The following is a 27,869-nucleotide window of genomic DNA, read 5'->3' as shown; positions in this document are numbered from 1 at the left end:
TCCCCCCCACAGGCACTGGGTGGGAAGTGGCCTGGGGAGGTGACAGAGGCAGTTCATGGTCACCTGGCAGGCTGGGTGAAGAAGGCTATTCCAGTCCAGTTCTGTATTTCCCAGATGCCTCTGCTGTTCTTCTGAATTTATTTTTTTTAATAAGGAATGAATCAATTTATTGTGTGTGGGGAGATTTAATATATTTCCATCTCTGTGTAAAATCCAGGGAGTGCAGAGGTTGTACTTGGTGTTACATGAATGACAAATGCCTGAGTGATGCCAGGATCTTGGACTACTGGAAAATCTCTTTGTTTGTTTTACAGTGCCCTTTTATAGATGAATATATTCTGGGTCTTCATAATAGGATCAAGACCAAGCCTGTGGAGTTCCCAGAAGAGTGAGTAAACTTTACTCAGCTGCTGTAAAATTAAGTTCAGTGTTCAGCATTATTCTCTGTGTGGCACAGTGGTCACCAGGGGGGGATGGACATGGGTGGGTGAGGTGCTCCGTGTTCTCCTGGGTCCTTCACGTGGGTTTTGTGCTGGTGTTGAGGTGTTCAGAGTGCTTCTGCTCCTCCTCTGTCCTTGCTGTGCAGACAGGGACTAAAGGAAATGGTTCTTTGGAAATGAGGGGATTCCAGGATCTCAGAAGTTCTGCCCCACCTACTGATTCTGGAGATGCATGGTTTGGTTGGGGTTTTCTCTCTCCCCCTGCAGCAGCCACCAGAATGATTTAATGTACTCATTTTCAAAAACAATTTGGTGATAAAGCTCTAGGTAAACACATCCCTCTGCTGTGGCCTTGCCTTGGAGCAGGGCCTGTCTGATGGAAGCATGCTTGGCCTGAGATGTGCAACCACAGCTCAGCAATTCCCACTCCTCCAGCACACCCCAGGACAAACATGGGTCTGTCTTCCGCACTGGCAGAGAGGAAAAAACTTGGCAGTTGTGGAAAAACCAGGAATTAATTCACCTGTGATCTACTGAGGGTCTTGCTTTGGTCAGGGAGGGGAGCCCCGTGGGGCACAGTGCAGTGCTGGGGTGCTCAGGTGGGAAGGGCAGCTGTGGTGACAGCGTGTCCTCAGCAGGGCAGGGGACAAGCCAAGGCCCCTCCCCTGGCATTGAGCAGTGCAGGCTCAGTACTGAGCTGTAAGAGATCATGGTCAGAGTGTGGCAGGAGGGTGACACTCCCTGGTCACCATTCCTGGAGCTTCAAGTGTTGGCCACTCCTCAGCATTTCCTCCAGCTTCTGGCCTTTGGTGACTTCCTGCTGGTGAAGAGTTTGTTTCCCCTGGTTCCTGACAGATTAATTAGCCAGAGATGGACTCTTTGTTTTCCCTCCCAAATCCACAGAGTAGTCAGGCAAAGAATTCTTGACCTAATTGTTCATTCCAATAAAAATGTATCAATTAAATGACTTGATTTGGAGCAAGCACAAATGAAAACTCTAATGTGTGGTATTGGAGAGGCAGGGAGGGATGTTGTGAGGCAGCCTGGGTATGTGCATGTATCCAACATCTACGGCAAGGCAAGACTTCTGTGAGATGCTCACTGAATTTTCACATTACAGTAAAGGGCTGGGCCTATACCTTGACTGTCCCAGACTTCTTCTGATTCCACAGAAAGGAATGGATGCTCAGGGTGGCCTCTTTTAGACACCTGGGCTGCATTAATTACCCTGCACTGACAGGAGCCACAGCCACTGCAGGCAGCTCTGCCCAGCTGGAGCCTGCACAGCACCTGCAGCTCCAAGGGCTGGGGCTCAGCCACATTTAGGGTACACACAGACCCCAGTGTGGGCAAAGAGCAACTCTGGCAGGCCCAGGTGACTGAGTTGAGGCTTTAGGAGCACAAAGGCTGGTCATGCTCCACTGCTGTGTGTCCACCTGCAGTTGGAACAGGACTTTGTCTTGACAGCACTGCAGCCAAAAAAGCCCCAAACCTGTTTATGTTCCCCTGGCAGTTTTTCCCTTGCTCAGGGCTGGCAAAACTCCCACCCCTCCCTCAGCCACCATGTATTTGGGTTAGCAGTCAGCTTATAAGTGACTGTTCCCATCTGCCTCTGCAGTAAGTTATTAACATTTAATGGGCTAACTAGGTTGTGCTGAGATCTGTTCCTTCATTCAGGCATTTCTTTCAGCCATAATTGGGCTGCATGATTTATGTGGATTCCTCAGTGACCTGTTCTCCCAGTCTAAAAAAAGCTGCCCCCCTGATTAGGTTGTTGGAGGAGCTGAGGGTTACTAGGTGTTGACAGCTGTCCAAACCACATCTATTTGTTAGAGGCAGCCAGAGAGACATGGAATTCACTGGAGTGGATCCACCCTGACCTCCCACAGAATTAGCACCTCTCTATAGTGAGAAGTATTTTGGTTTCAATTTATTTCACCATGGCTACAAAAGACACATTCCTGTTTGCAGAGTGCCCATGGAAACTCATTGCCTGTTTCCTGACAACCTTTAGGACAGATGGATCTGACTGTACCAGTGTCACCATCCTGTCCCTTCCCTTAGAGACACCAGGATAAATATTTATGGCACTGGAGTTCTCATTCATGTCACAGAGTCCTTGGCGTGACATGAGGTAAATGGGCTTAGCTCACATCCTGAGGATCCTGGCATCACTAAAAAGCAGGCTGAAGTTTCTCTTCAAATGTGTCAGCAGAGCCAGCAGCTCTGCCTCGTCCCTCCTGGTGAAGCCCAGGACAATGTTCCCTGACCTGCAGGCACCCTGTAAAGTGATCTGGGTGCTGGCAACCCTCCTGAATGGATGCTGAGCTCTGTGCTTGGCATCTCCCTGAGAGCTCTTACACGACTATGGCTGTGAGAAATCCCAGACAGTGCAGGCTTTTCAAAGGAAAAATGCCACCAGGCACAGTGCTCACACTGCTGCAGACTGCAGAGAAGGGAAACCAGAGACAGGGTGATGTGATCTGTTACCTGGCCATAACCCACCTGACACCTGGTGATCCTGTTGATGGGGCTTTTCCCTAGGACTTCAATCCTGTGTTGTGTAGAAATCAGTCTGGTGCCCAGAAATGCTAAGTGATTTTATATTCCATTTATTTTATTTTGAGAAAAGCTGTTGACACTTTGGCACAGAACTGATTTAAAGTATTTTTTAAAATGCCATCTCACCTGCATCAGTGTGGTGTCTGGAAGGAACCTGCTCATTCTGAGCTGCTAAATGCACTGACAGTGCCCATGGCTGTTCCTCTGGAGCTCATCTCAACAGCAGCACCGTTCTTTCCATTCCAACTGAAATTACCACCCAAATCTCTGAGGGCTCATCCTGTTCTTCCCCTTGTCTGGGCTCTACTGCCTGTGTACAGCAGAGCCTTGATGCAACTCTAAGTGTTCAGACTTCAAACTGAACCCCCTTTTTGCCTCTGAACAAGCAGCATTTCCTTGTGGTTGTTTGTAAAGATCTCATAGCCAAGGTCCCAATAAAATATTCATGAATTATTAAACAGCAGCTCTGTTTTCATCAGACTGAAATATCCCTTGCTGTGATGTGGTTTGCATTTTGGTTTGTGATAGTTTATTCCCTTCTCTGCAGAGGTGGGCACAGCACCTGGTGCTCACTCTTGTTTTCAGTCTCAAATCCAGCCTTCCTGGGGAGTGACATTTTGTGCTGCTAAGTTCCATCTCCATGAAGAAGCACAATTCTTCTGGAGTCATTTGTGACACAGACTTTCAGCTGCCTAATACAATTCAGTCACATGCTGGCATTTTACTGCAGCAGCACTTTGATCATTCAGATCCTGTGCGTTTTAAAGGCATCTCCTGCATCATTAACCACAGGAGTCATGGCAGCCTTTGGGCTGCAGGACCAAGGGCTCCATGTCAACAGAGTGGCTTCTGGGTTCAGGTGCTCTCACATTTACATCTTGGAAATAGTGTTAAAATTTAGATATATTTCTCTTATTTGCATTTGTTCATTCCCTCCTGTTGTTACCCCAAGGCTGAGCTTTGCAGGTAGGGGATACTGAGTTACAGGCTGCCTGCAATCTCTGTTCTGGAAGCAATTTAAATATCACAACCTGGAAGCTTAGCTGGGGACTCGGATGTCAGATGGGGGTGTTCTATCCAGCATACAGTTTCTCATGCTGCAAAGTTCAGCAAATCAAGCTGTGCCCCTCTTGATTCACAGAGTTCAACTCCAGTTCTGCACTCAGGAGCACTTTGTCGTTCCAAATCTCCCCTCAGAAATTCCCTTGTGTAGTGCAGTTTTCAAGAATGTCCTTAGGCCCCTTCACCTGATCCCTCATCCTGCATTTGGGGCGTGTGCTGCTGTGTTAGGGGGCAGAACAGGATAACCAAGACAGGATAGCCAAGCCCTGCAGCAGTGACTCTGGTGCCTTCCTTTTTTCCAAGCCAGCTTTGCAGAGAAAATACCTCCTGAGCAGAGCAGATTCTGTACCAGGTACCTGCAGTAAGAACTGTGCATTGCTGCATTTACAACTCCCTTGTTAACTGTGTGTGCTGCTGTTTTCTTCACACAGAGCACAGATAAGTGACGAGCTGAAGGAGCTGATACTGCGCATGCTCGATAAAAATCCAGAAACAAGGATAACAGTCCCTGAAATAAAGGTAAGATATTATCTAATTGAAATTAGAGCTTTTAGTCTCAGCTGATTTTATGTCATTTGGTACCTTCTAATAAGGCAGAGCTGTCCCCAGTGTTTGTTCTGGGAGCTGTCTCTAGCACCCTCCCTTGGAGAAGGAGAGCACTCATTTTGCAGCCACAGCTCCAGTACTGCTTCTTGCTCAGGGAATATTGACAAAAGCTTTCTTGTTTGCTTATTTAAATGAAAACTGCTCAAAAGCTGGCTGATCTCAGTGAATCCCTGGGAGAATCAACATTGTCAGGGGAACTGCTAGCTGCAGAGCCTGGGCTGGAGTGTTGGATTTGCACTCCAGGAACTGGATGTGTGTTCCTCCTCTGGTCCTTGTGTGGCCAGTGGCCTCAAGGCAGCACATTTTTTTCTATCACCATTATTTGGGAGTTGTTTAATAATAGAAAGAATGAACAGGCCTGGCAGAACACAATGCTTCACAGGTTGTGGTTTCATTCTGGGTTTGTGTGGGCTTGCTGTCCTCCTGTCACCCCTCACCAAGGCTTTAGACCTGCTGGAGGATCTCAAAATTTCCATAGGGATCCATCAGCATGCTCTACAGGGCGAGCTCTGCTTTGCTTTGTCCCAGGCCAACACCAGTATTGCCACCAAAGCTGACATTAGAAAGGCTGAGCTTCAGGAAAAAATTGTGACATCCCTTCCCTCCATGCCCAGGAGGCCAAAGGCAGGTTTGGAGCTGTATTTATGGGATTTCACTTGACAGCTCTTGCAGGCACACTGTGAGACCCCGTGGGTAGAAGAGCAGAGCTGGTTCTTGTCCCTGGCTGGTGTCCCTGGGAACTTGCCTTGGACTCTGACAGAGGATGTGTCAGGCTGGGCTCTGTGCTCAGACAGGGCTTTCCTCCTGCTCCCAGCCAAGAAACCATCCCATGAGAGGCAGCAAGAAAAGGGGGCTTTGCTCTCCTGCATACAAGACAAAGAATGAAAATGCTCCAGATAACTCAGGTTGTCAAAGTGTTTCAAACTTGATTCAGGGGTGCCGTGGTGCTGGTGGGTGGCAGCAGGTGTGACAGCACTGAGCCAGACTGCAGCCATTTCCAAGGGAGCTCGTTAAAAGCCACCTCTGGCAGTGGGAGAGGGAGCAGTAGTGACAGCAGTGGGGCCTGTGCCCCGTTTCTGTGGCAGCCCAGAGCTGTGTGTCCCCTGCAGGTGCACCCCTGGCTGAGCCGGGGCGGCGCGGAGCCGCTGCCGCTGGAGGAGGAGCACTGCTCCGTGGTGGAGGTCACCGAGGAGGAGGTCAAGAACTCTGTGAAGACCATCCCCAGCCTGCCAGCTGTGGTATGTGTGAAACACACCACATCCTTTGAGCAGGGGGCTGGGCTGAAGCCTTCAGCTGCTGGAGGAGGTTTGGAGAGGGGACATGTGTGTTCCTGGCCTGAAATCTCAGCAGTTTGACACGGTGGGAACTTCTTGTGCCTGACTGCTGCAGCAGCCTGGCTCTCTCCAACAGCTTTGCTTCGTGCTCTTTGTTGTAAAATGTCAGCTGAATTATTAAAGAAGCTGTTGTTCCTGCTTTGAACTGGCTTCCAGGAGCCAGTCCTGCTGTTCTCACTGCTGTGTTCTCTTCCTCGAAGATCCTGGTGAAGGCCATGCTGAGGAAACGCTCCTTTGGGAACCCCTTTGAGGTCCAGACGAGGAGGGAGGAGAGATCCATGTCTGCTCCAGGGAACCTGCTGATGTAGGTACCTACAGCACCTGCAGCACGGCCAGGGCCTCCTCCTGTGGTGAGGGAGGGTGGGGAAGGCACTTTGCAAATCTCTTCTGTAGCGTTTAAAGACAAAACTCCCTTCTGCATCAAACACTGGAGACAAAATCTACCTCAAGTCCTGTCAGACTGAAGTGCAGTGTACTGCTGCAGCCTAAAAACTCTTTTATAGGTACACTTCTCTCTGTAAGATGGATTTTTCTTTGCTAAACTTGTAAGGTGCTAAACTTGAGTCTGTTTTTCACCTGTTAGTTTATAATTCTGATGATCAAAGATCCATTAGAGATTGCTAAGGTGAAATAAGTTTAATTAGGGTCTAGTTTGGATATATATTGGAGAGTTTAGTTCTTCTCTCCTTTCTATGGACCACAGAAATGGTACCAAATAAGCAGTTTATGTTGGTTTTTAAACACAAAATGAGGTTATGGGATTTGATCTGGGTTCTGGGGCCCAAGTCTGGTCAGAGACATCATGGTCAGACAAAACAGAACTTTGAAATTGCTTTTTCACTTGAGAACACATACAGTGTTTTTTCACACAATTTTTTGCCAGTTAATGAAATAGTGGAACACATTACAAGGGGATACTTTGGAGATTGGGCATGAATTACTATATTGGGATTAAAAAGGGAATAGAGATCTTGATGACTAATAGATTCATCAGCAGTTTTTAACCATGATGGTGTGTACAGGGATGGGGAGAGAATTCTTCTGTCCTTTGCTTGGTTCTTACTCTTTCTCCTTCATTTTTGTCACTGATTCCTTTCAGAGCCAGGATTCTGGGCCATCAGTCCAGTAAATAACAGCTAGACCAGTAGCCTGATCTGGGACAATTTTTATTGAAATAAAGTTCTCACCCCACAGGCTCTATAAGGCTGTGGCTGACAACAAAGCTGTGCTGTCCCAAAATGATTCTTTTCCACCCAGAATCCCAGTCCCATTCCTAGCAGACTCCCAGGAGGGTGTGCTGAACCTCACTGCACTATTGATAACACAGTTATAGAAGTCTCTCTCTGTCTCTCACAGGTGTATGGGGATTTCAGGGCTCAGCTCAATTAAGGATGATCATGTTCTAGGTCCCCAGCTGAGCATTGGAGACTTAATGAAGACTTTGTCTTGCTGTCCATGGCCAGACACCATTTAAACACCCTGCTCATGAGTGCTGCTGTGGGACACATCTGCAGCATGGCAGTCACAGCTCTTAGCACAAGGGATTTGCCCTGATTTGTTTCTTCACTCAATGCCTTCCAAATTAGTTATTGCTAATTGGACACATGTCCCTACTCACATCTTCACTATCATTCCTGGTGACTGCATTGCATTGCTCTGAAATGGGGAAACATTTACTAAATTTGAAGAAAAATGTGTTTTATTCTTCCCACTGTCCCAGACAGGTAACTTGGAGCAAGGCAGACTTTCTTTTCAAACCCTGCCCGAACTAATATTTCAGGGTGGTAACCCTAGGCCTGTTTCTGAAAGGGACCTGTTCCCTTCTACCTTCATTTGAGGTGCTTGAAAACTCACCCAGGTGGTGGGAAAACTCCTTGACCCTTGATGCTGGTTCCTGCCTGGAGCTGGGGGCTTTAGTATCTGCACAAAACCAAAGATCATTTGATCTCAGATAGCTGTGAAACTACTGATCAGCCACAATATCAATGTCCTGTCCTTTATAAAATATTCTTAGGCTTTCAAGATGAGCTCTAAGCCTCACTTTTGTCTCCATTTTAAAGTTGCTACTGAGATTTTTTTCAGTTCATTGAAACCCAGCATCTTTCCCTGTCTCAGCTCATTCTGGTCCTGTGTGTTTTCAGACTCCTTGTACAGACTGAAAGGTTTATTTTCAAAGCAGTGTGTCATTTCCACTCTTGTGCTGCTGTGTCTGGTGGCCTTCCAATGCCAGGCCAGGGAAGGAGCTGCAGCCATGCTGGGCTGGCCTCTGCCCAGCTGTGTGAGCACTTAGAAATATCCAAAGTCAATATGAATGTGCCAGTTCTCCACTGCACCAATCCCTGTGCTTAATTTCTCAGTCTCATGCCATCAGTGCCAATTTTTGGCAGTAACAAATGACTTAATCCTAAATTATTTCATGCACAACTGGAGCTTTGAGAACCCATCTCAAAACTGTTGTTCAAAAGAAAGATACTTGCCAAGTCTCTCTAACAAATGGTGCTGTATATTAAACACCACAGCAGGGATGCTCCTTTTAAGGCATATGGATTAATATTATTTCAAACTTTGGAAAACGTTTTACTGACTGAATCTAATGAAAATAACTTCAAATTTAAATAAATGTGTTGGATCTAATGACGTTAATCTCAAGTGAACCACAACTAAATGGGAAATATTCATTGTTCAGTGAGTTATCTCTTGATGACAGTGTTATTTCCTCAGGGGCAAACAGAGTAGACACCAAGCTCATCCACTTCTTAATTCATATTGCTTGTTCCCTGGAAAAACCACCCTTGCTACACATATAAAGTGCCAATGTTATGATTAGAGCTGTGTTAAAATAAGTTTCAAGTGAGTCTGGATTTCTGTAAAGCTTTAGGATCATACAGGAGTTGGTAATATTGTAGTAAGGTTCTGCAGAGAGTTTCTGCATGTCCATCATGCTTGTAGCTGGACAGGGACCACAAAACTGGGACCTGCCAGAAAAGCAGTGCCTGCAGCCATCACTGTGCTCTGGACATGTGGCTGCCCTGGAGGAACTGAGAAAAAAATGAACCACACATTGCCAAGCTCTCCTGCACAGAGCTCCTTGTCCCAGTGGCAGGGTCTTCAGAGGGACATAAGTCAGATTTTGTAACACTGCATCTCCTTCTAGTTGTAGGTAGAAAATAACTTGTTGTGTTTCTACAGAAGAAAAAAAAGGAAAGCAATTAGAATTCTCCAATTTCACATTCAATCTATTTAATTAGGCTGCATGTGAAATTGCCAGAGCCCCCCTCACTGCTGCTTCAAGTATCTAACATCTGTGCCATTTCTGAGGATACACTGTAGGAAATCCTCTGGCAGTGAGCTGAGCTCTGGTACCAGAGCTTTCTGCTATTTGATGCCTAATTGATGACTCTTAAAATGGAGCTGTCCTTCAAGCTCACTCTTTGGGATTTGGAGAGGAGGAAAGTAAATCATGTGGCTGAATCTTTTTGTAATTTCTCCCTGCATTACCCACACAGCATGCTGGGCTCTGTCCCTGGAAATGCTCTGGGCAGATATCTGTGGTAGCAGCAGGGCTTTCCTGCTGTGGCCTGGATGCCTTTAGAGGACACCATTAAGACACCACTGATGTGAAACAGTTCTGAAGTCAATACTGGGAGGACAGAATGTTTTTTTAGCACTCTTTGGACCTGGAAGAAGTGAATCCTCTCCTGGCTGTTATTTATTGCTCTGTTTATCAGCACTGAGCAGTTTAAAAGGCAGATGTTCAGTGCAGACACACTCAGCAGGTGGAGGGGAACTAAAAGGATGATGCCCCATTTAGCAGTCGTTGTTTTGCACACCTAGAATGGTGTGAGAGCTGCCAGCTGTCACCTCCCTGTCAGCTGGGCAGTGCCAGGTGTCACTGCATCCTGCCTTTCCTGCAGGATCTCCCAGGAGAGGCAGTGATTCATGGAGTCTTACAGATCCTGCAGACTGTGGCCAGGTTCAAGCCCATCATTAATGGTGGCTGCAGAAGCAACTGATATTTTCTAATTTTCCAGCTCCAGAGTATTTTTTAAGCCCAGTTCAGCATTCACAGCTAAGTTCTGGATTTCTGGTAGCAGTGTTTGCTGTATTTCTTCTGCCTTCTCCACATTTTTCCTGACTGAGTCAGCCCTGGTTTCACCACATTTTATTGCTCTCATTTATTGCAAGTACTACCTATCAAATTAATTGCTGTGTTTTGACAGACCCAATTTACTTTCCCATTATGGCTGCTAATACTGTTGACGAAATGTGGTTGTCAGCTCCTCTTTGGGGGATCACTTGGTATTTAAAAAGCCTACCCTGTTTCCAATCTTCCCAAAAAGAGACCAGAAGGGTCACTGCCCTTAGGGCCATATTGTCCATGTGGGTTAGGCATAAGGAAGCCAAGGGGGAAAAGGAGGTAAAAAAGTGGCTGGCCCAGGTCTCTGAGCAGAAACAGCTCCTCCCAAATACAGAACTAAATGTTTTGTGGGAAGAGCCATGCCCCACATGCAGGTGGGTGTCCTCACAGGGCTGTGGCACAGGATTTTCCTCTGGAATAATCCACCACCAGCAGTGAGGGGTCCAGTGCTCCTGGGGCTCTGCCCATTGCACAAGGGATACAAAAGCCCAGAGGTGCCAGGGCAGCACAGCTGGACACAAAATAACATGACTGCAGTGTGCTGGGAGCCATCTGCAGCTTTCAGCAGTGGTAAGGGCTGGAGTGGGTTTGTTCCAGTGCTACCAGTGCCTGTCCTCATCTGTCCTTAGGTGAAGGTGGCTGATGTTCCATCCCCATTCCACTCTGCACTCTAGGCTGGACAGGCACAGAAATGCAAGCTCCTTCACCTGCTGCCATTGTCTTCATGATCACTTTCTTCCTTTGTCTCATTGTTTTGCTCTCAGGGACAGATTCCTCTTAAACACATCTGTATACTTGCATCCATCTTTAAGGTAATTCCATGTCTGTGTTTCCCCTGGGTGCTGTAGAAACCTGCGTCCCCTCCTGAGCCTGTGTGATTTGTGTGGTAGTGAGAGCATTGGCTCCATCCTTCCTTCCTGTAGGAGCAGTTTTACTGCAGTCATTCTGTGTGTGTGACACTAATGTTTATGTATACTTTTTATTATTATTTCTATTTGTGATTCTTTGAGCTGCTTTTAGGGAGGGAGGGGTGAAAAAAAACCAGCTGGGTTTTAGCAGGAAGTGGTGCTCAGCCCCACGTTTGCAGAGGGAATAGCTACAGAATTTGGGAAAGGCTGAGCTTTGGAATTTGAGTTTAATATTTAGTAGTTATGCAAAAGAAAGGGCTGGAGCCATCTGTGCTCCAGATACTCCACCACTCCCTTTTGCCTCTGCTGCAGCACTGGAAGGGCTCTGGGCAGACCAAAATTGGTTGCTCCAAGTGACCACCCCAGCCAGGACTTCATCAAAACATGGTCACCTGTTCAGCCACTTGCACAGACTCTTCTAGGAAGTGTTGGTCTGGTTAATTCTGCTAATTAATGCAAACCATGATGAGGTGCTTACAGACACCTCAGTGGGAAGTCCTAGGATCCAGAGGTAGGCAGGACACAGCCTCCAGCCAGGCTGGAAGATCTGGGCTGAGAGACTGGGAAACAACCACACATCTCTAAATGCCTTTGGGAGCAGCTCCAGCACGTTGGAGGCTCTGTCTGGCCTGGTTTATTGCTCTGAGACACATGGATGGGCCAGAGCCAGGATGTCACCTGCTCTGAGTGAGAAAGGACTTGCAGAGATTCTCCAAAAATAGCTGGGAGAAGGCAGGCAGAGGCAGATGGGGAGTGCTGTGGTGCCACTGCCTCCTGCTGCTGCATTTCTATAGGGAGGAAGGGACTCAAGCAGCCTGCACTGAATGGGGACTCCTGGAGGAATTAAGCACCTGCCAGGGGTGTGTGTTTGTGCTGTGCTGGGTGTCCCACACCCTCCCTGCCCTGTGCTCCTGTGTTTGAGGGCAGTGTGGGGAGGCTCACTCCTCAGGGGACACGAAACTCGTGTGAATCCCCAGTGGCTGTGATCCCCCCACAGCCATGCACTCTCCTGGGTAATTGCAAAAACCAGGCTTTGCTCCCCTGTGGTTTACAGAATGTAGGAGAAATAGAGTCTTATTTCTCACCAAGAGTTATTTACTGGAGATTCCCATCCAGCCTCAGGCCTCTCAGCAGCAGCCTGGCTCCTGTGCAGACATGGAGCTCTGGTACTGCATCTCTGCTGCTTGACAGGCAGCCCCAGCTTTCTGGCTGGTGTTTGCTACCCTGAGGGTCCTCTCAGCCTGACATGGAGGTGTCTGGAGAGGCAGAGGCTGCTCAGAGTGCTGGGACAGCACTGAAGACAGCCCTGACAGGAGTAGGATCAGCAGGATGTGGCAGACAGGGAGCTGGGCTGTGCTGAGCTGCCACAGAACAGAGCCCCTGCTGCTAAATGAGGTGATCAGTCATTTGAGGAGGAGGATGACAGGCACTGAAGGCAGGGCTGTTCCTCAGCCTTCCCTGTCCATGGGTTCAAGGTCAGGTTTATTGCAGAGCTTTGCTAAAGTGGAGGGAGAAGGGAACATGATTTTTGATAATTTCTGGTTTCTTCAAAAATTGGGTTAGCCCTGTGTGTACTTTGTGTTGCTCCTAGCCTGGAAGTACCCCCAGAGCCCTCAAACACTGTGTGCTCCAGGCACATGCAACAGCACTGACACTCCACTGCCAAGCTGGCTTGTCCTTGCAGGTTCTACAGAATGCCCTGGCACAGGGTGCCCAGAGTAGCTGTGGCTGTCCCTGGATCCCTGCAAGTGCCCAAGGCCAGGCTGGATGGGGCTTGGAGCAACCTGGACCAGTGGAAGGTGTCCTTGCACATGGCAGGGAGTGGAACAAGGTGATCTTCAAGGTCTCCTTCCAACCCAAAGCATTCTGTGATTCTGTGGTACAGCCAGACTGCTGTGAGCAAGGCTGGACACCTGGGAGAGACAATACTTGGAGATGATCACCTCCTTTGTGTTGTGGATATCTTTATGATGGAGAAATGGGTGTTCTAGGTGAAGTCACCTGCCTGTGATCAGTTTCTGCTGTGGGTGGCAGCTGGAGGTGTCCCCTTTTCTCCATCCAGGGACAGTCACATGCTGTCTGGGGTGGGCTAGGTGCAGGTGCTGCTCCTCGAGGGTGCCCTGGAGTGCAGTACAGCTCAAGCCTTCTACATGGGAAAACATCAAAAGTTAGGAGCAGGAGGAAAAGGCTGAAGTTAGTGTGGTGTATGTTCAGTGCAAGGAAGTGACCTTGGCTGAGATTTTAGGGCTACTGCTCTCAGTTTTTGGGGACTGCTGTTTTTGGGGACCAGGCAGACTCATAGAAACCAAAATCACACAGTTTTTGTGTAGGACAAACTGGGTTCTGGTAGAAACATTTAGCTTTACTGCCATTTACAGCAGCACTTCGGAGAAGCAGCTGTGGGAACAACCCATCCCTCTGGTCTTTATTTTAAAAAAATCAAATTAAAGGAGAGCAAAACAGAACTCTCCAAATGCAAACTAGAAACCATGCTGCTGATCTGCAAGACTTTGCCCTAAAACCATATACCTCCTCCTGGAGAAGGGCATTCAGGGAAGTGGAATATGACCAAAGGGGTATCGGGGACAGCCAAAGGTGATACAGAGACTCCATCATCAGAAGGCATGAAAAGCACTTTATTATTAGAAATCTACAGTTCTTATAGAAGCAATGGTGGACCTAAGACCTGATTGGCCTTTAGGACTCTTCTCTCACACTACTGGTGAACTATGAATAGCACACTCTGGAGAACCATATCTATAAACAATGGTTACAGAAAGAGAGATAATAATTGTTGGAATTCTTTCCTCTAAGTTTCTCACAGCTTCTACCCAGCTTCCCAGGATTTTCCTGGGAGAACCTTGGCTCTCTCTGTTCAGAGGCTATGTAATTACCACAGTGGAGAGCTTAGTTTTTGGGAGCAGAGGCCAAGCAGGTGTCCAGGCCAAGCTGCCCATCCCTGCAGGGCATCGTGCTGGGATATTGCTGAGTGTTCATATGGTACCAGCACAACAGGCTGGTTCATTGCTTCTCCCTGTTGATATAACCCCCCCCCACCGCCTTGCTGTGTGCCCACAATGACTTTTTTTTTCCTCACCATCTGTGCAGAACACAGGGCAGCAGAGAAGCAGCCAGGGACCCGGAGCTGCCCGACGTGTGCGAGGACGAGGCCGCGGCCTGAGGGCGCGGCTGCCTGGGCTGGCCGCCCTCACCCCCTCATGGCCCTCACCGCCCAGCCCGGGCCCTGCACGGCAGAACAGAACCACACCGAGCCCAGCAGAGCGGAGCGAGCCAGGAAAGCCAGGAGGGAAGGCCTGGGCTGGCCACCCTCACCCCCTCATGGCCCTCATCACCCGGCCCAGGCCCAGCAGAGTGGAGCAAGCCAGGAAAGCCGGGCAGGAAGGTCTGGGCTGTCCGCCCTCACCCTCTCATGGCCTCACCGCCCAGCCCGGGCCCTGCATGGCAGAACAGAACCACACCAAGCCCAGCAGAGCGGAGCAAGCCAGGAAAGCCGGGCAGGAGGGTCTGGGCTGGCTGCCCTCACCCCCTCATCGCCCTCATCGCCCTGCACGGCAGAACAGAACCAGCCCAAGCTCAGCAGGAACAGAGCAAGCCATGAAAGCCAGGCGGGAGGGCCTGGGCTGGCCACTCTCACCCCCTCATGGCCCTCATCACCCGGCCCAGGCCCAGCAGAGCGGAGCAAGCCAGGAAAGCTGGGCAGGAGGATCCGAGGAGCAGCGGGAGCCCTGCGCTCCTCCGTGCGTGCCTTGTGCTTCGCCCCAGGAATGCGGCTGGGCTCCTCTCAAGGGTCCTTTGCCCCCCAGAGATGTTCTCCTTGTGTTTTTGTGTTCTCTACTTCAAGCATCAGAGGAAAAAAATGGCGTTAGAGACTGGTTTTATGAGTCTCCTCAAGCCAGGTCTCATAAGGTCTTGGAGATGTATTTCACCCTCAAGATAACTCAGCTACCTTAGAAGGCATAAAATCAGCAGGATGGCTCCTGTGGTAGTGTTGGAAAATAAAAGGTTTTAATAAAAGGCAAAATAACAAACTCTTCACAGAGAAAAACCGAGCCAGGTGTAAGAGTCCTTGCCCCTGGTAAAACACCTCACAAAAGTGATTTGTTTCTTTGTTCTCTTCCTTTTCTAGTAAATTGCTCAGGCAGGACTTTTTGGCTCCTGTCCAGTTAGCTATCCTTAAGTTTGAGGTGAAGTCTCCCAGGTCCTATGAGATGCTTTTTCACCTAATTGAGGAGAAAAACTTCTGGGCTTATTTCCTTTTTAAGGGGACAAAGGACAGTTTTGTCACTCTGTCAGCAGGGGGCACATTCCTATAGGAGGGCAACTCTTTTATTTAATGCACTTGTGTACATCAGGAGTGCTGCTCCTGGTGTGGAGATGAAGGCAAAATGTCTTTGGATATCAGTGAAGTGAGGATGAGATCCCGCTGTTGGAGTGAACACTGTCCCTCCCTGTGTCTTTCTTTCTCTTCCCATTTCCTGTGGGTTTTTTTTCCTCAGTTTTGCACAGTGTCAGTCCTGCCCCCAGCTGTGGCTTTAGTCAGGGCAGTGCTGTAAAGCAGAGGAGTCACACGAGATTCCCTGGATGTGCAGAGAGCCCTGGGATGGCATAGAGCCCTGGAGCATGGGGATATGCTGCCACACAGAACAGCTTAGTGCTCCAGGGACATCTGCCAGGGCTGCCCTTCCCACAGAGCTGGGAATGCACCCAGTGCTGCACCCATGGACCATGGTCTCCAGCTGAAAAGAGTGGCAGGTTTGAGCTTTATTTTATTTCATTTCCTTCTCTTCGCTTAATCTCATATACCTGATGCTTTTTAAACTTTAATTTCCTGAAAATGACCCAAATTGGGAGAGGTTCCTAGGATGGAAAATGTTGGTGGAGGGTTTTTACGATGACTTTTTTTTAAAGGCTTTAATTTTTAATTTCATTTTAAGACTCTGATTTTTATACATGTGCTGATGCTGCTATTTTATCCATATATTGCTTCTAAACTTGGGGTTAGAAGCTTCATCTCAATAGTTTGACAAATGGTAAGAGGTTACACTTAAAAAGGTAAATACAAAAAGGAAAATACAGCCATTTTTGTGGCTGTTGACTGTACAGACTGTGTGGATAATCAGGAATTTCACTCTTCAATTCAGAGAGTAAAAACCAGTGACATCCATCTGTCAAAATATATGTCATTATTTTCCCTTGAGCCTTATGGGGTCTGAACATGCCCCTGGGAAGCCAGTGGGATTGGAATCTTACTTTATAGTACTTAAAGAAAGGAGATGATTAAATTTGGTTCCTACATAATCATCTTAGTGTCTGTTTTTAGGTTAATCCTGAGGACTTGGGACATTTTTCCTTCATTTTTTTGTGCAGGGGGACACATGTACGAGGGTTGTTGGTAGTGACTGGTGTATCCTGGTGCTCCTGTTCTGTTTGCTGCAATCTCATTTGATGGTGCCCAACATTTTATAGCTGGGCTTTGCTGCTGGTGCCTTCTGTCTGTCACCTCCCTTATCCCAGCACTCCCCAGCCTGGGCTCTTCCTTGCATCTCACCTGTAAATATTGGCAAAATGGGAAAGAACATTGCAGCTTCTCTGTTGAAAGGAGACCTTTAATGCAGAAAGCTGCTGTTGGATCCTGTAAAGGTTGCTGCTCTGGGGCTGAGCTCTGCCCTGCTGCTTCCAGGTGCTAAATCCTGCCTGGTTTTTGGTGCCTGCACCAGCTGTGAGCTCAGCATCCTCTGAGGAGCCTGCCCTGCACCAGGAGGATGCCTTGATCCATTCCCCAGCCTGGGACATGGGACTTGCTGCTTGTAATGAAGATTTAGGTACCCAGAGGTAGGGAGTGAAAAGTCTGAGAGCACAGGGGATTCTGCAAATGGGAAAGGTTGTCCAGGTGGAACTGCTGCCTGTGGAAGGGACAGTCTGTGGATGCAAACTGATCTGGCCTCCACTTTATGGAAAAAACTTTCTCCAGCTGGTGTCCCCAGGACAGGGCCAGGGAGGGACCTTGGAGCAAAGACACATCTCAGGAACGTGCCCTGCCCCAGGCAGAAAAGGGAGTTCTGGTAATCCTCATCCCTGTGGGACTTCTGAAGTCTAAGCAATACCTGGGTTGTGCTCAGAGAGCTCTGAGGATGCAAACATGGGGTTAGTTATTGTATTTTTAATCTGTGCTGAGAATAATTTGCTGACCCAGGCAGCTGGGGTTATTTTAGTGATGGCCAAGGGGTGGGAGCTGGTGGGGAAGGCTGATCTCAGCCCCAATTAATGCAACCAAACAAACTATGAGTTACAAATGAGCTCCATAACATGTTCCTTTAGTGGTACCTAAACCATCGCTTCAGTGAGAGGAATGGATGTTTTTTATGATTATCTCAAAATCTACTCTAGAAGTATTTGTCCTTTCAGCTAAAAGAAATCCTTCTGGAGCTGTTCCCACAGGTCCAAGAACCACCCCCTCAAGCTCTGAGCTCGTGTCACACCTTGTTTCTTCAGCAAATCTGCCAACAGGCTTTCCTTTATACCCCAGAAATCACCCCTATGGTGTCACAAACAGCAAAAAACCTGCATGAAATGAGATGAAAAACGTGCCCTGGCAGCAGGAGAAATGGTCAGATAGGCAAAACCAGGCTCTCCTCACTCAGCCACGATGAAATCCTTGCTTGTTTTCGTGCATGTTAGAGCAGCTCAGGGCAACTGGTTCTGCTCCGAAGAAAGGAAGAGGCTGAAGAGAGGGGATTTATTTGAGAATAAACATCCCAGGCAAGGCAGCGCTTTTACCTCTTGAGTAAAATCATTCTCCTCAGCTGGATGGGTAAATATTTGTCTGCTCCTCTCTGTGGTGGAGGGGATGGGGCTCAGTGTGGCTCTGCAGAGCAGAGAGCAGAGCAGGTGTGGCACATTCATGCTTTGGTGTGTGCTCTGTGTTTCCCCTCTGCTGTTCCTGGAGCACTGGGATGCTCTGGCCTTGGTTAGCTGGGCTTGGAATCACCAGGAGGGCTCCTCTTTCACCCCTCATCATTGCATCTGGCCAAGTTTTCCAGACTCTTCCAGGTTGAAGATGATTTTCTTGAAAGAAATTTCTCATTTGGGGGAACAGCACATATCTGTGATCTCCAGGAGGTGGATTTCTTTGTCTCACTCAATTAATGGCTCTAGGCCTGTGGTTTTGGAGGGTAGTGCTAAGTAAAAATCCTAGTGAAGTCTCTTCTGGCCTGCCCTGGGGAATGCACAGTCCATGTCTTTAACCCTCTGGGCAGGAATGTGCTGCTGTCAGTGTCACACTTGCAAGCAGATAAGGTTTGAGCATGAGGAAAAAAAAAATCTGACTTTGTGTAGGGCTCCAACCAGAGGGAGCCTGAGGAGGAACAGTGTAGGTCCTCTGTGCAAAACAAACTGTGGCTCCTAAAACAACTCCCAGTGTGCAGTTTCATTCTTTATTTATTGCCAGGCTTGCAAGGAGGAGCTGCTGGGAGAAATTTCGTGTTCCTTCAGCACAACTCTGCCCTGAAGCCCTCGGCAGCACTGCCACTGGGGAGTTTATCCGTTTGTGGTGTGTGGCTGGGAGCTTGTTTGCTCTCCCCAGCTCAGTGCTTTCCTCTCATCTTGCCCAAAAATCCCCAAGAGCTTTGTCCCACCAGCCCAGGGCTTTGTCCCAGCCCCTGAGAGGCCCAGGCTGCCCCAGGGACAGGGGTCTCAGTGGATTTCCCAAGGCAGGAGGGCTGTGCTGGGGGATGCCGCTGAGAGCCCCAGCACCTCTGGTGTGCAGCAGGGAGATTGGAGAGCAGAGGTGGAGGGTTCGTGTGGAAATGGAGCTTGGATGAGCTGCCAAACTTCTCTGCTTTAGCAGGGCTTGTTTGTAGTGGCTTTGCTGAGCAGAGCAGTGCAAGGCATTCCTTTCTGACCCAGATCCTTCCACACCAGTCCATGCCCGGCCCAGGCTGAACCAACCTGCGTTGTGCCATGACCCTGTTGCTGTGAATGCAGCCTTCCATGGGATGAGGGAAGCAAAGCAGCTCAGCAGTCCCTGCCCTGCTCCTTCCCTTCCTGGAGAAAAGCCATGTACGCTCAGAGCTGCTGCTGGCAGAGCCCAGACCCTCCCTCAGTACCCACAAGCCATCAAAGTGCTCCCAAAAAAATGGTGTAAATTCAAGAAAACATGAATTGCAACCCTTGAGGGTACAATGCAGATCATCTGTGCTGTAATTTTGCTGCTCTTTCTGATTTCTAGGCCTATTCTGTTGGTATTTCTGTCTCTTGTTGCACTTGAAGCTGAACCTCTGTCCCTGTATGTGCTCTGCTACGGTTCCAGCATGATGTAAATGCACTCCGTACTGTGACAGCATGCGGCTGTTGCACTGTAAATATGTACCATGAAGAGAGAGGCTATTTTTTGCATGCTTTTGTACTGTAGAACTGATGAGAAGACGACAATAAATTCCACAGAGATGACGCTGGCTGTAAGTGCAGTTCCTACGGCAGCTGCCAAGCGCAGCCCCAGCCCGAGCCCGGCTCTCAGCCCAAGGCTCCCTTCAGCCCTAAGGCTGGGGCCGGCTCTAAGCCCGGCCTAAGCCCCGGCTGGCGCTGGCCCCGCCCCCTCGCTGCGAGCCACGCCCAGTAGCTGTCTGTCAGAGAGCACTCCGCCTCTCCACCAATCAGATCGCTCGGTCTCGTCCGCGCCCCGCCCATCACAGCCTTCTGCCTGTCGGCCAATCAGGTCACCCGCTGCCGTAGCGGCCCCGCCCCCTGCATCACAAAAGCCTCCACTATTCGCTCCGGCCCCCATTGTGTCGTCACTGAGTTGCTATTGGCTGTCGGCGAGGGGGCGGGCCTTCAGCCGCCTATATAAAGGGCCGCAGGAGGGCAGGGCTCGGTGAGCGCGCAGCGGCGGCGGCCAGGGCAGCTTCAGCTGTGAGCCCTCGGCCCTCCGACGCCGGAGCCTCGGGCCGCCCCTGCCTCGGGCTGCGGGGGGTGTGCGCCGGGCTTGGGAGGGAGGTGGGAGGGCCCTTTCTGGCAGCCTGCACCGGACCCGCCATCTCCCCCATCCCCAAATAGGAGGGGAACAAAGTGCCGGCCCCCCCAGGCCGAAGAGGGGCAGACAGAATGCCGACCCCTCAAAATCGGAGAAGGATGGAGGGCACCCCCAGCCGGTCAAAGGCAAGTAGGTCGCAGAACGGCCGGGGGCTGCGAGGACGGCGACAGCGGCGCGCCCCCCCAAATCGGAGGGACGCAGAGAGAATGGCCATTCTGGCCCCCCAGAGTGGAGGACGATGGAGCCAGCGCTCCCTGAACCGCGGGGGGACCGGGACCCCGCGCCGGCCCTCCCTAAGTCAGAGGGGCACAGACACAATGCCAGGTCCCCCCATATCTGAGGGGGACAGACGCAGAGGGTCCCCCAGAAAGCGGATGGGGACCGAGACCACCTCCAGCCTTGCAAAGGTAAGGAGGATCGAGAAGCTGCCCGTCATCCTGCAGGAGGAGACGGAGGAGGACGCGTCTTTCCCAAGCATCCCCCAGGGCGAGAGGGACGGAGACGCCTCGAGCACTGCCCCCCCTTCCCCCGCCCCCATGGATGAAGCAAAATAAAATTGGCAGAAGGCCAACTGAACCGCACACCCGAGGCTTGGTCTGATGTTTGTTTTCCCAACGAGTCACTTGTGAAGAAAATTGAAAGCCCCGGCCCGACCCATGGGAGAGGAGGGCGGAGACAACCCCGGCCACCCCACAGGGGAGAGGAGAACAGAGATGCACTGGTCCCCCATCGGGAAAGGAGCAGGGAGACCCCTGAGCCCCCTCTGTGGGCCAGATGAGGATGGGGAAGCCCCCGGTCCCCCAAAAGAGAGGAGGAGGGAGAACCTCCTGTTCCCACCCCAGCCAGTCAAGGACAAACACAGACCCGCTCCAGCCCTCCCCAAAAAGGGCACTTAGATGATTTCTTTATAGGAAATCCTTATTTCACATATAAGGAAATGGAGCTGTCTTTACATTTCAGTGACATCTTCACAAAGGTAAGTGTATCGAGCAGTATGTTCCTTTGTCTTCAAGTACAAAACAACAAAGTCATGGCAGGTAACAGTGGCAGATCACGCTGTTACTGTCACAGTGACTCCCAGCTCACTGTCTCTTGTTTATTGCTGCCCAGTGAAGAAGAGTCACATTTTCTTTGTCTCGTTGTCAAACGTCATATCCTGCTAATACCAGTCCTTCTCATTGCTCTGGCATTTTATGTATTAAATGAGAAAAAAAAAGTCAATTTACTTATCATTTTTTCAATATTCTCCAATCTGGAGACAGTTGAATCATAAGGAAAAATACATCTTAGTTAGCATCACCCAGCAGTTCCTACATGAGGAAAGTCCACACTCCATTCAATGGAAACAGTGTAAAAAGAGTGGGGCTGTGCCTTGAGGAGTAGAATTGTCCACTTACACAAACTTGCTTGAAATGCTTTTATTTGCAATAGGTGCTGTAAGAAATGGGGATAGCCTGGGAAAACACATACAGGTGTCAAACTGTCACAAGTTCCCAGGTGAGGTGGGACCCTGGCAGGCCCCAGAGTGTCAGAATCTCCCCTGGCCTGAGGAGAAACCATGGGGTGACTGGAGACTGCCAGCTCTCCATGACTCTGGGCCAGGGCATCCCGGGGCTGTGCGGACACGGGGACCTCGTCCTCCTGCAGGAAACGTGTCTTGGCATGTTGGAACCCAGGACATCTCTCTGGATGCCCTGGATGTTTCAAAGCCCTGGCAGGGTCTTGGAGACCCTGGCAGGAAGCCAAAGACACTTGGAAATTTGATCTTAATTCATGGAGCAAATTGCCAACTTTATATGAAGAATTACAGGTCACAAAAGTTTAAGTAGCAGAGTAGTAGCAATCACAGGGTGAAGGGGAAAATTTTGGAGCACTGTACAGGGGGGTTTTGAACCTTGTACAGGGGGGTTTGGAATTCTGTACGTGGGGTCAGGGATTCCGAGATGGAGGGATTTGGGCGTGTCCTGTCCTTTCTTCTCCTTGGCATCCATGTTCAGGATGATGCTGGCATTCACAGATTGGTTGAAAGTCACCGTCTAACACAGGTGATAGCTATTAGAACATAATTGTAAACATAGTATACGTAGTTTTTAGTATAAAAGATAGCACCAGCCTGAGAGGCGGGGTGTGTGCCTCGGACTGACCTGCAGAACAGACCTTGGCAGGCCAGACAGGAAATGTTTGAGATAAAGAAATAATAAACAACCTTGAGAACATGAACCGAAGACTTCTCAACTCCTTTGGCTTCTGGGTTGGGGAAAAGAGACTTTTAACAGAGACACACCGTGGGATCTTCCCAATCACACCAACCAGACCAGACCAGAGGAGAAGCAGAGACCTGGCCTCCCTGGATGGGCAACGAAGCGTGGGCTCCCCACCAGGAGAAAATGCCATAAATGGCCCATGGAGAACTGGCAAACACTGATCACAGGATGTTAGACAAGGGATAATTGTGACTCCCAGCTCAGCCACCAGATGAGGGCTGACACACAGAGGTCCCACCATCCCCTCGGGGTGAGGTCCAGGCTGGAAGGATCATGGCTAAGGTCAGGCCTGATAGATTTTGGTAGCTCAGGGAAATAGAGAGAAGGTGGCACAGGATTGTAGCTCGCAAAAACCTAAAAGACCAGGGCAGGCACCTGAGTACTTTCCTCTCAATAGACTGGTGACTGCAATTTACATATCCACCACTTGTTTAAAAGGAAAAGAATTTTTTTTTTTTTTCAGGGCTACGATCAGTACAGCACCATGGGAGTGACTCCAGCATCTCAACATTTCCCCTGGGCTCCGTGCCTGGGACTTGCGACGCTGCAGTCCCAGCTGGTCAAAGGCCCAGCCCTGCTTCCCATCTCAGGGCAAGAAAGAGGAAGCCTTTTGTCAGGGCTCATCCTGAAAGGACATTTTGCCACTTCTAATTGTTCTCCAGCTGTGGAGAGGCGCACGGTCTCTGCTCCTGCCAGCCGGAGGCCCTTGGAAGGCACACGCAGGCCCATGTGTCACCTCGGGTGAGCCCAAGTTGCTTTGTCAGTTTGACAGGGCAGCTCTTGTTTCACTGTTGCCTTTCTTGCCTTGCTAAAGCCCCTCCTACCACCCGTACTCCAGCCTGAGCTGGAACAACCACCTCCATGGAGGAGAGGCATCAAAACCTTGACAAGGGCTGCAGGGAACACTCTGATTGCCCCTTCTCCCAAGAGGTTTCTTTAGCTGAAGTTGCTACCAAGGAGCACACGTGACAGCCTGCAGTGGGTTGGTGGCAGGTTTATTGTTGTGGCCCTCAGTCCTGCGTGGGACTCGGTCCCTGGGTGCTGCAGGGGCTCCAGCCGGGCATCAAAGGTCCCCGCCGCAGAGCCAAGGGTGGCGCAAGATCTCCTGCAGCGCCGGCCGGTCCGCGGGGTGCTTGGCCAAACACCAGCGGATCAGATGGCGGCACTCTGGGGAGAGAAGGCACAAAGCGCCGGTCACGGGCAGAAGGCTCCTGCCCGGCTGCTGCCGGCGCCCGCAGAACCCGGGCCACGCTGCCAGTGCTCAGAGCGGCCCTTTGCGGCACGGCGGCACGGCGGCACACGGCCACCTCCTTCAGCCAAGGTGCCACAGCCGGCCCCTGAGGGGCCAGCTCCTGCGGCCGGCCCTTGAGGGCACATGGAGCTGCCGCCGAGCCGCGCCAGGGCCGGGCCGGGCTGCGCGCTGCCATCTGCCAAAGCCCGGCTGCTGGAGGCTGACACCCACCTGGAGAGACCTGCTGCCCGAAGAAGAGCTGGCCCTGCACGATGTCGTGGTCGTCCAGGAAGGGCAGGTAGCCGCAGACCATTTCGAAGAGCAGCACACCCAGGGACCAGATGGTGGCCGCATGGCCGTGGTAGCAGCCCAGGCAGATCCACTCGGGCGGGCTGTACGTGTGTGTTCCTAGGGGAGACAGGCGGGGCTGGCCGGGCGCAGGCTGCTGCCTTCCAGAGCCTGGCGCCAGCCTCCTGCCAGAGGCAGGGGCTGCCCCGGCGGACACAACTTCCCCCAAGGGCACCCTGCAGCCCCAGACAATTGGCCGGAGCCAGGAAACCGCTGGGCAAGGCACAGAAGGCCGGAAGAGCAGCCGGAGCCCTCGCAGGCCTGCCAAGCCGAGGGGCCGGGGCCTGGCTTCTGCAGCCCCCCTGTGTCGGCAGAGCCGGCAGCCGGCTCCTGGGGCACAGCATCTGCCCCGTGGCACGGGGCGGCCGGCAGCCAGATGAATGCCGCGCCCCACGGCCCAGGAGGGAATGGCACAGTGCAGGGCCTGGCAGCGGGAGCAGGGCCCGGGCCGTGGCTCACCGGCAAATTGCGTGTAGGCCTGCTCCTGGAGGAAGGTGCCGCAACCGAAGTCGATGAGCTTCAGGTCGCCACTCTCCGGGTCCACGAGGAGGTTCTCCGGCTTGATGTCCCGGTGCAGGACGCCGCAGGCGGTGCAGTGCCACACGGCCTCCAGCACCTGCCAGAAAAGCCAGCGCGCCGCCTCCTCGCTCAGGAACTCCTGCTGCGCCAGCAACTGCAGGAGATCCTGAGACCGCTCCGGGCGCTCCAGCACCAGCACGAAGCTGTCAGGCAGCTCGAACCAGTCCAGGAGCTGGATGATGCTGTGGCAGCCAGAGCCCACCTTCTCCATCAGCACAATCTCCATCGGAACACGGGTGCCTTCGGGCTGCGGGAACGAGACAATGCCTCCAGCGGGCCTGGTGCTGCCCTGTGCCTCCCCTTGCCCCTGCCCGGCGTGCCCCAGTGGCCCCTTGGGCAGCCTCCCTGCTGCTGGGGATCCCTCCCGCCCAGGGCACGCTTGGCAGCTGCCCCCCTGCCTGGATCCAGCCCCGGTGTCGGGCATCCCCGGGCCCGCCACGCTCCGCCTCGCAGCCTGAGCCCTGGCCCGTTCAGCCCACGGCATCCCCCTGCCCCCGGGGCCCCGGGCCTATCCCTGCCCACCCCGGCCCGCTCCGGCCCGCTGGCCCCACTCACTCACCCACTCAACCCACTGCAGGACACTCTCCCGGGCCACGCGCTTGATGGCCACCTGCAAGCCATGGACACAGGGGGGCTGAGCTCAAGCCCTGCCCGGCCCCGGCCCTGACCCTGCGGCCACGCCCGGCCGTGCCGGCCACTTACCGGGCTGCCGTCCGAGAGGCGGGTCCCCGAGAAAACGGTGCCGAAGCCACCGCTGCCCAGCTGCGGGCCCAGCTGGTAGAGCTCCTGCAGCTCCTTCTTTTGCCCTGCGGCCAAGAGCCAGCCATCAGCCCTGCGCCCAGGGCCCCCAGTGCCCGCGGCTGAAGCGGGCCGGGCCGCCGCGGGCACCTTGCTCTCACCTGCTTCCTGCTGCGCGCCGGGCAGCGGCCACCGCCTTGCAGCCGTCGGGCTGGCGAGCGGCACAGCGGGGCCAGGGCAGCGCGCACAGGCGGCTGCAGGAGCCCCGCTGCAGCGGGGCACGGCGGCACCCTCGCTGTCCCCGGCCTCCTGCGCTGGACCCTGCTCCGCTGCACGGCCGGGGCTGCAGCCCGAGCTGGGCCACAGGGGCGTCCCAGGAGCAGCTGCAAACCACACAGGGGTTTTTTCAAGCCGTGCCATCAGAGACACTGAGACCAGCCAGGGACTAGGCTGCTCTCAGAGGCCCTGGCCTGGCCTGGCCTGGGAATGCCCCTCACGAGCCCCAGGGGAGCCGCAGACGGCTCCTCAGAAGATCTCACCTTCTACTAGAGACTTGCTGCTGGTCGGTGGCTGTCTGGGAGCAGCTTCCAGGACGTGGAGGTCTCCCGGTGTCTCCAGGATCATCTCCTCCACCAGGCACGGGCTGTTGCCCGCTGGCACAGCCGGCACAGCGTCCCGGGAGCTGTGGGCCGGTAAGTGCCAGCTGCAGGACACTGGCTGCTCCGCCACCTGCTCCTGAGATGGCTCCCCTGCCTCGGGCTGGGCTCCCACTTGGACTCGCGGGCTTTCCCTGGCCACGTCATGGCTCAGGGTTGCGCCCGTCGTGTCCGTGGGTCCAAGGGAGCCGGGAGACCTGTGCCCGGGCTCTGCGGCTTCTGCAGGCTGACAGGTCTCACTGAGCCTCTCTGAGGGATGGCGGCTGTCAGAGATAGCCGAGGCTCCTGGCAGGATGGACGTTCTCTGACAGCCGGAGCTTCTTGCACGGATGGCGGGTGTCTCCTGGTGTGCCATCCTTGCAAGGCTTGAGGCTGTCCCAGGGACGGAGATGCTTCCTGGGAGCTGCCTCTGAATGGGATGGGGGCTCCTGGAGGAGCTGGGCGAGCCACAGCAGGGCAGGTGGCCTCGCTGCACCAGCTCCTGCAGTTCTTTCCACAGGGCCTGCCACATCCCAGAGTAGAGCGGCACAGATGTCCCGCTGGGAGCCCAGAGCAAGCTCATCAGTTGCTGCAGCTCTCGGGCCACTGCCACGCAGGGGCCGCAGCTGCAGGAGCTGCCCAGGGGGCTGGCGGGGGCACCTGGCCGCTTGCGAGGGGTGGCCCGAGGCCTGCGGAGCCTGGGAGCCGCAGGGGCTCCCCGGTTCCTCCGTGTGCCTCTGGGCCGCAGCCCGGGGCGCTTGCGCCTCCTGGCTGTCCTTGCCTGCCGCCTCCGTGGCTGCCAGCGGCCCATGGCCCAGCAGAGAGCCACGGCGGCCAGCAGCAGCACAAGCGCAGTCACGAGCACGGCACCGACACACATGGCTCCGGCACGGCCCATGGCGACTGCACTGGCAGCCGCGGGGGCTGCCCCGGCCTAAGTAGGCATGCTGATGTCACAGTGCTGTGGCATGACAGGCGTGTGACATCACAGCCCTGCCCCACCCCAGCACTGCTCAGTGCCACAGGAGGGAAAAATGGGCTCCCCGTGGGCACTCGAGAGCCCTCTGGAGCAGAGTGGATGGAAGATTCTTGTCTAAGCAGCACACAGGCATGAGGAGGGCAGCCGTGATGCTGTCGCCTCCTTGCTGGCAGAGCACGGGACATGGCTTGTCCAAAGGGACACTGAAAAGTCCCTGAACAGGGCAAGCCCTGCTCAGCAGCATCTAAACCATCTGGGTGCTATCCAGTAGAGTCCCAGCCTGAATCCAAACCCAGCTGGGTGCCACTCTCTGGCAAGAAAACGGATCCTATCCCATTGCAAACCAGTCCATCAGTCAGTTCTACACCCAGCACACCCTGTCCCTGCTCATCTCGCACCTGATGGAGAGAGAATCCAGAAGGATCCTCGGATGGACACAATCAAACTCCCCTTAAACCCCTCAAATAAAACCTGCATTGCCTTCCCATCACCCACGAGCCAGGTGACCTCATGGCAGGGGAATAATCAATCAGGTCGACAGGAATTTCCCTCTGGTATCTCATGCTGCCCATGGCTGACACTGGTGTGTCCTTCCATCGCTTCCCGGCAGTGCCAACCATGACCATCCCACCATTTTTCCTGCAGTCAGGATTAGATTGGAAGGATGGTGTTTCCTGGACAGTTCCAAGCCCTTGCTGCCAAGTCAGATACAGCTGGAGAACACTGAGCCAGCGCGGACCTGCTTGGGCTTTCAGCCCTTTGGGTAGATGATTTGGGGGCATCCCGCTGGGACATACTGGCATGAATCCCATCCAACAGCACATCTCACGGGTATTGTTCTGGTCCAAGCAATCCCAAATGGAAGGTCGCTGTCCCTCACGGCACTGTGGCTCCACTGTTGGACACCCTTCAGCAGCCAGAGAAGCCAGTGGTCCTTGGCAGAGCCAGGGTGTGTGGGACAAGGACACTGGGATCAGCCAAAACCAGAGAGGATGC

The 27,869-nt window shown here is 52.4% G+C and overlaps 1 protein-coding gene across 7 annotated transcripts in view; it reads left to right on the top strand.

Annotated features, from left to right (window-relative positions):
• The window catches only part of CAMKK1 (calcium/calmodulin dependent protein kinase kinase 1), a 96,554-nt gene extending 75,874 nt beyond the window's left edge, over window positions 1-20,680 (top strand). For 6 of the 7 annotated variants that reach the window (XM_064395016.1, XM_064395014.1, XM_064395017.1 and 3 more), the window contains 5 exons: window positions 315-388; window positions 4,496-4,583; window positions 5,780-5,908; window positions 6,205-6,308; window positions 14,159-20,680. In XM_064395016.1, the coding sequence (XP_064251086.1) occupies window positions 315-388; window positions 4,496-4,583; window positions 5,780-5,908; window positions 6,205-6,308; window positions 14,159-14,231 (468 nt within the window). In that variant the 3' untranslated portion in view covers window positions 14,232-20,680. Of the gene's footprint in view, window positions 1-314; window positions 389-4,495; window positions 4,584-5,779; window positions 5,909-6,204; window positions 6,313-14,158 lie in introns of those variants that run through there. The other variant, XM_064395020.1, reaches the window with a different exon arrangement.
• Window positions 20,681-27,869: the final 7,189 nt, after the last annotated feature.

Source organism: Passer domesticus, chromosome 19 (genome assembly GCF_036417665.1).
Source record: "Passer domesticus isolate bPasDom1 chromosome 19, bPasDom1.hap1, whole genome shotgun sequence".
In the NCBI taxonomy this organism is placed as follows: Eukaryota; Metazoa; Chordata; class Aves; order Passeriformes; family Passeridae; genus Passer; species Passer domesticus.
This window is presented reverse-complemented; position numbering and strand designations above follow the sequence as displayed.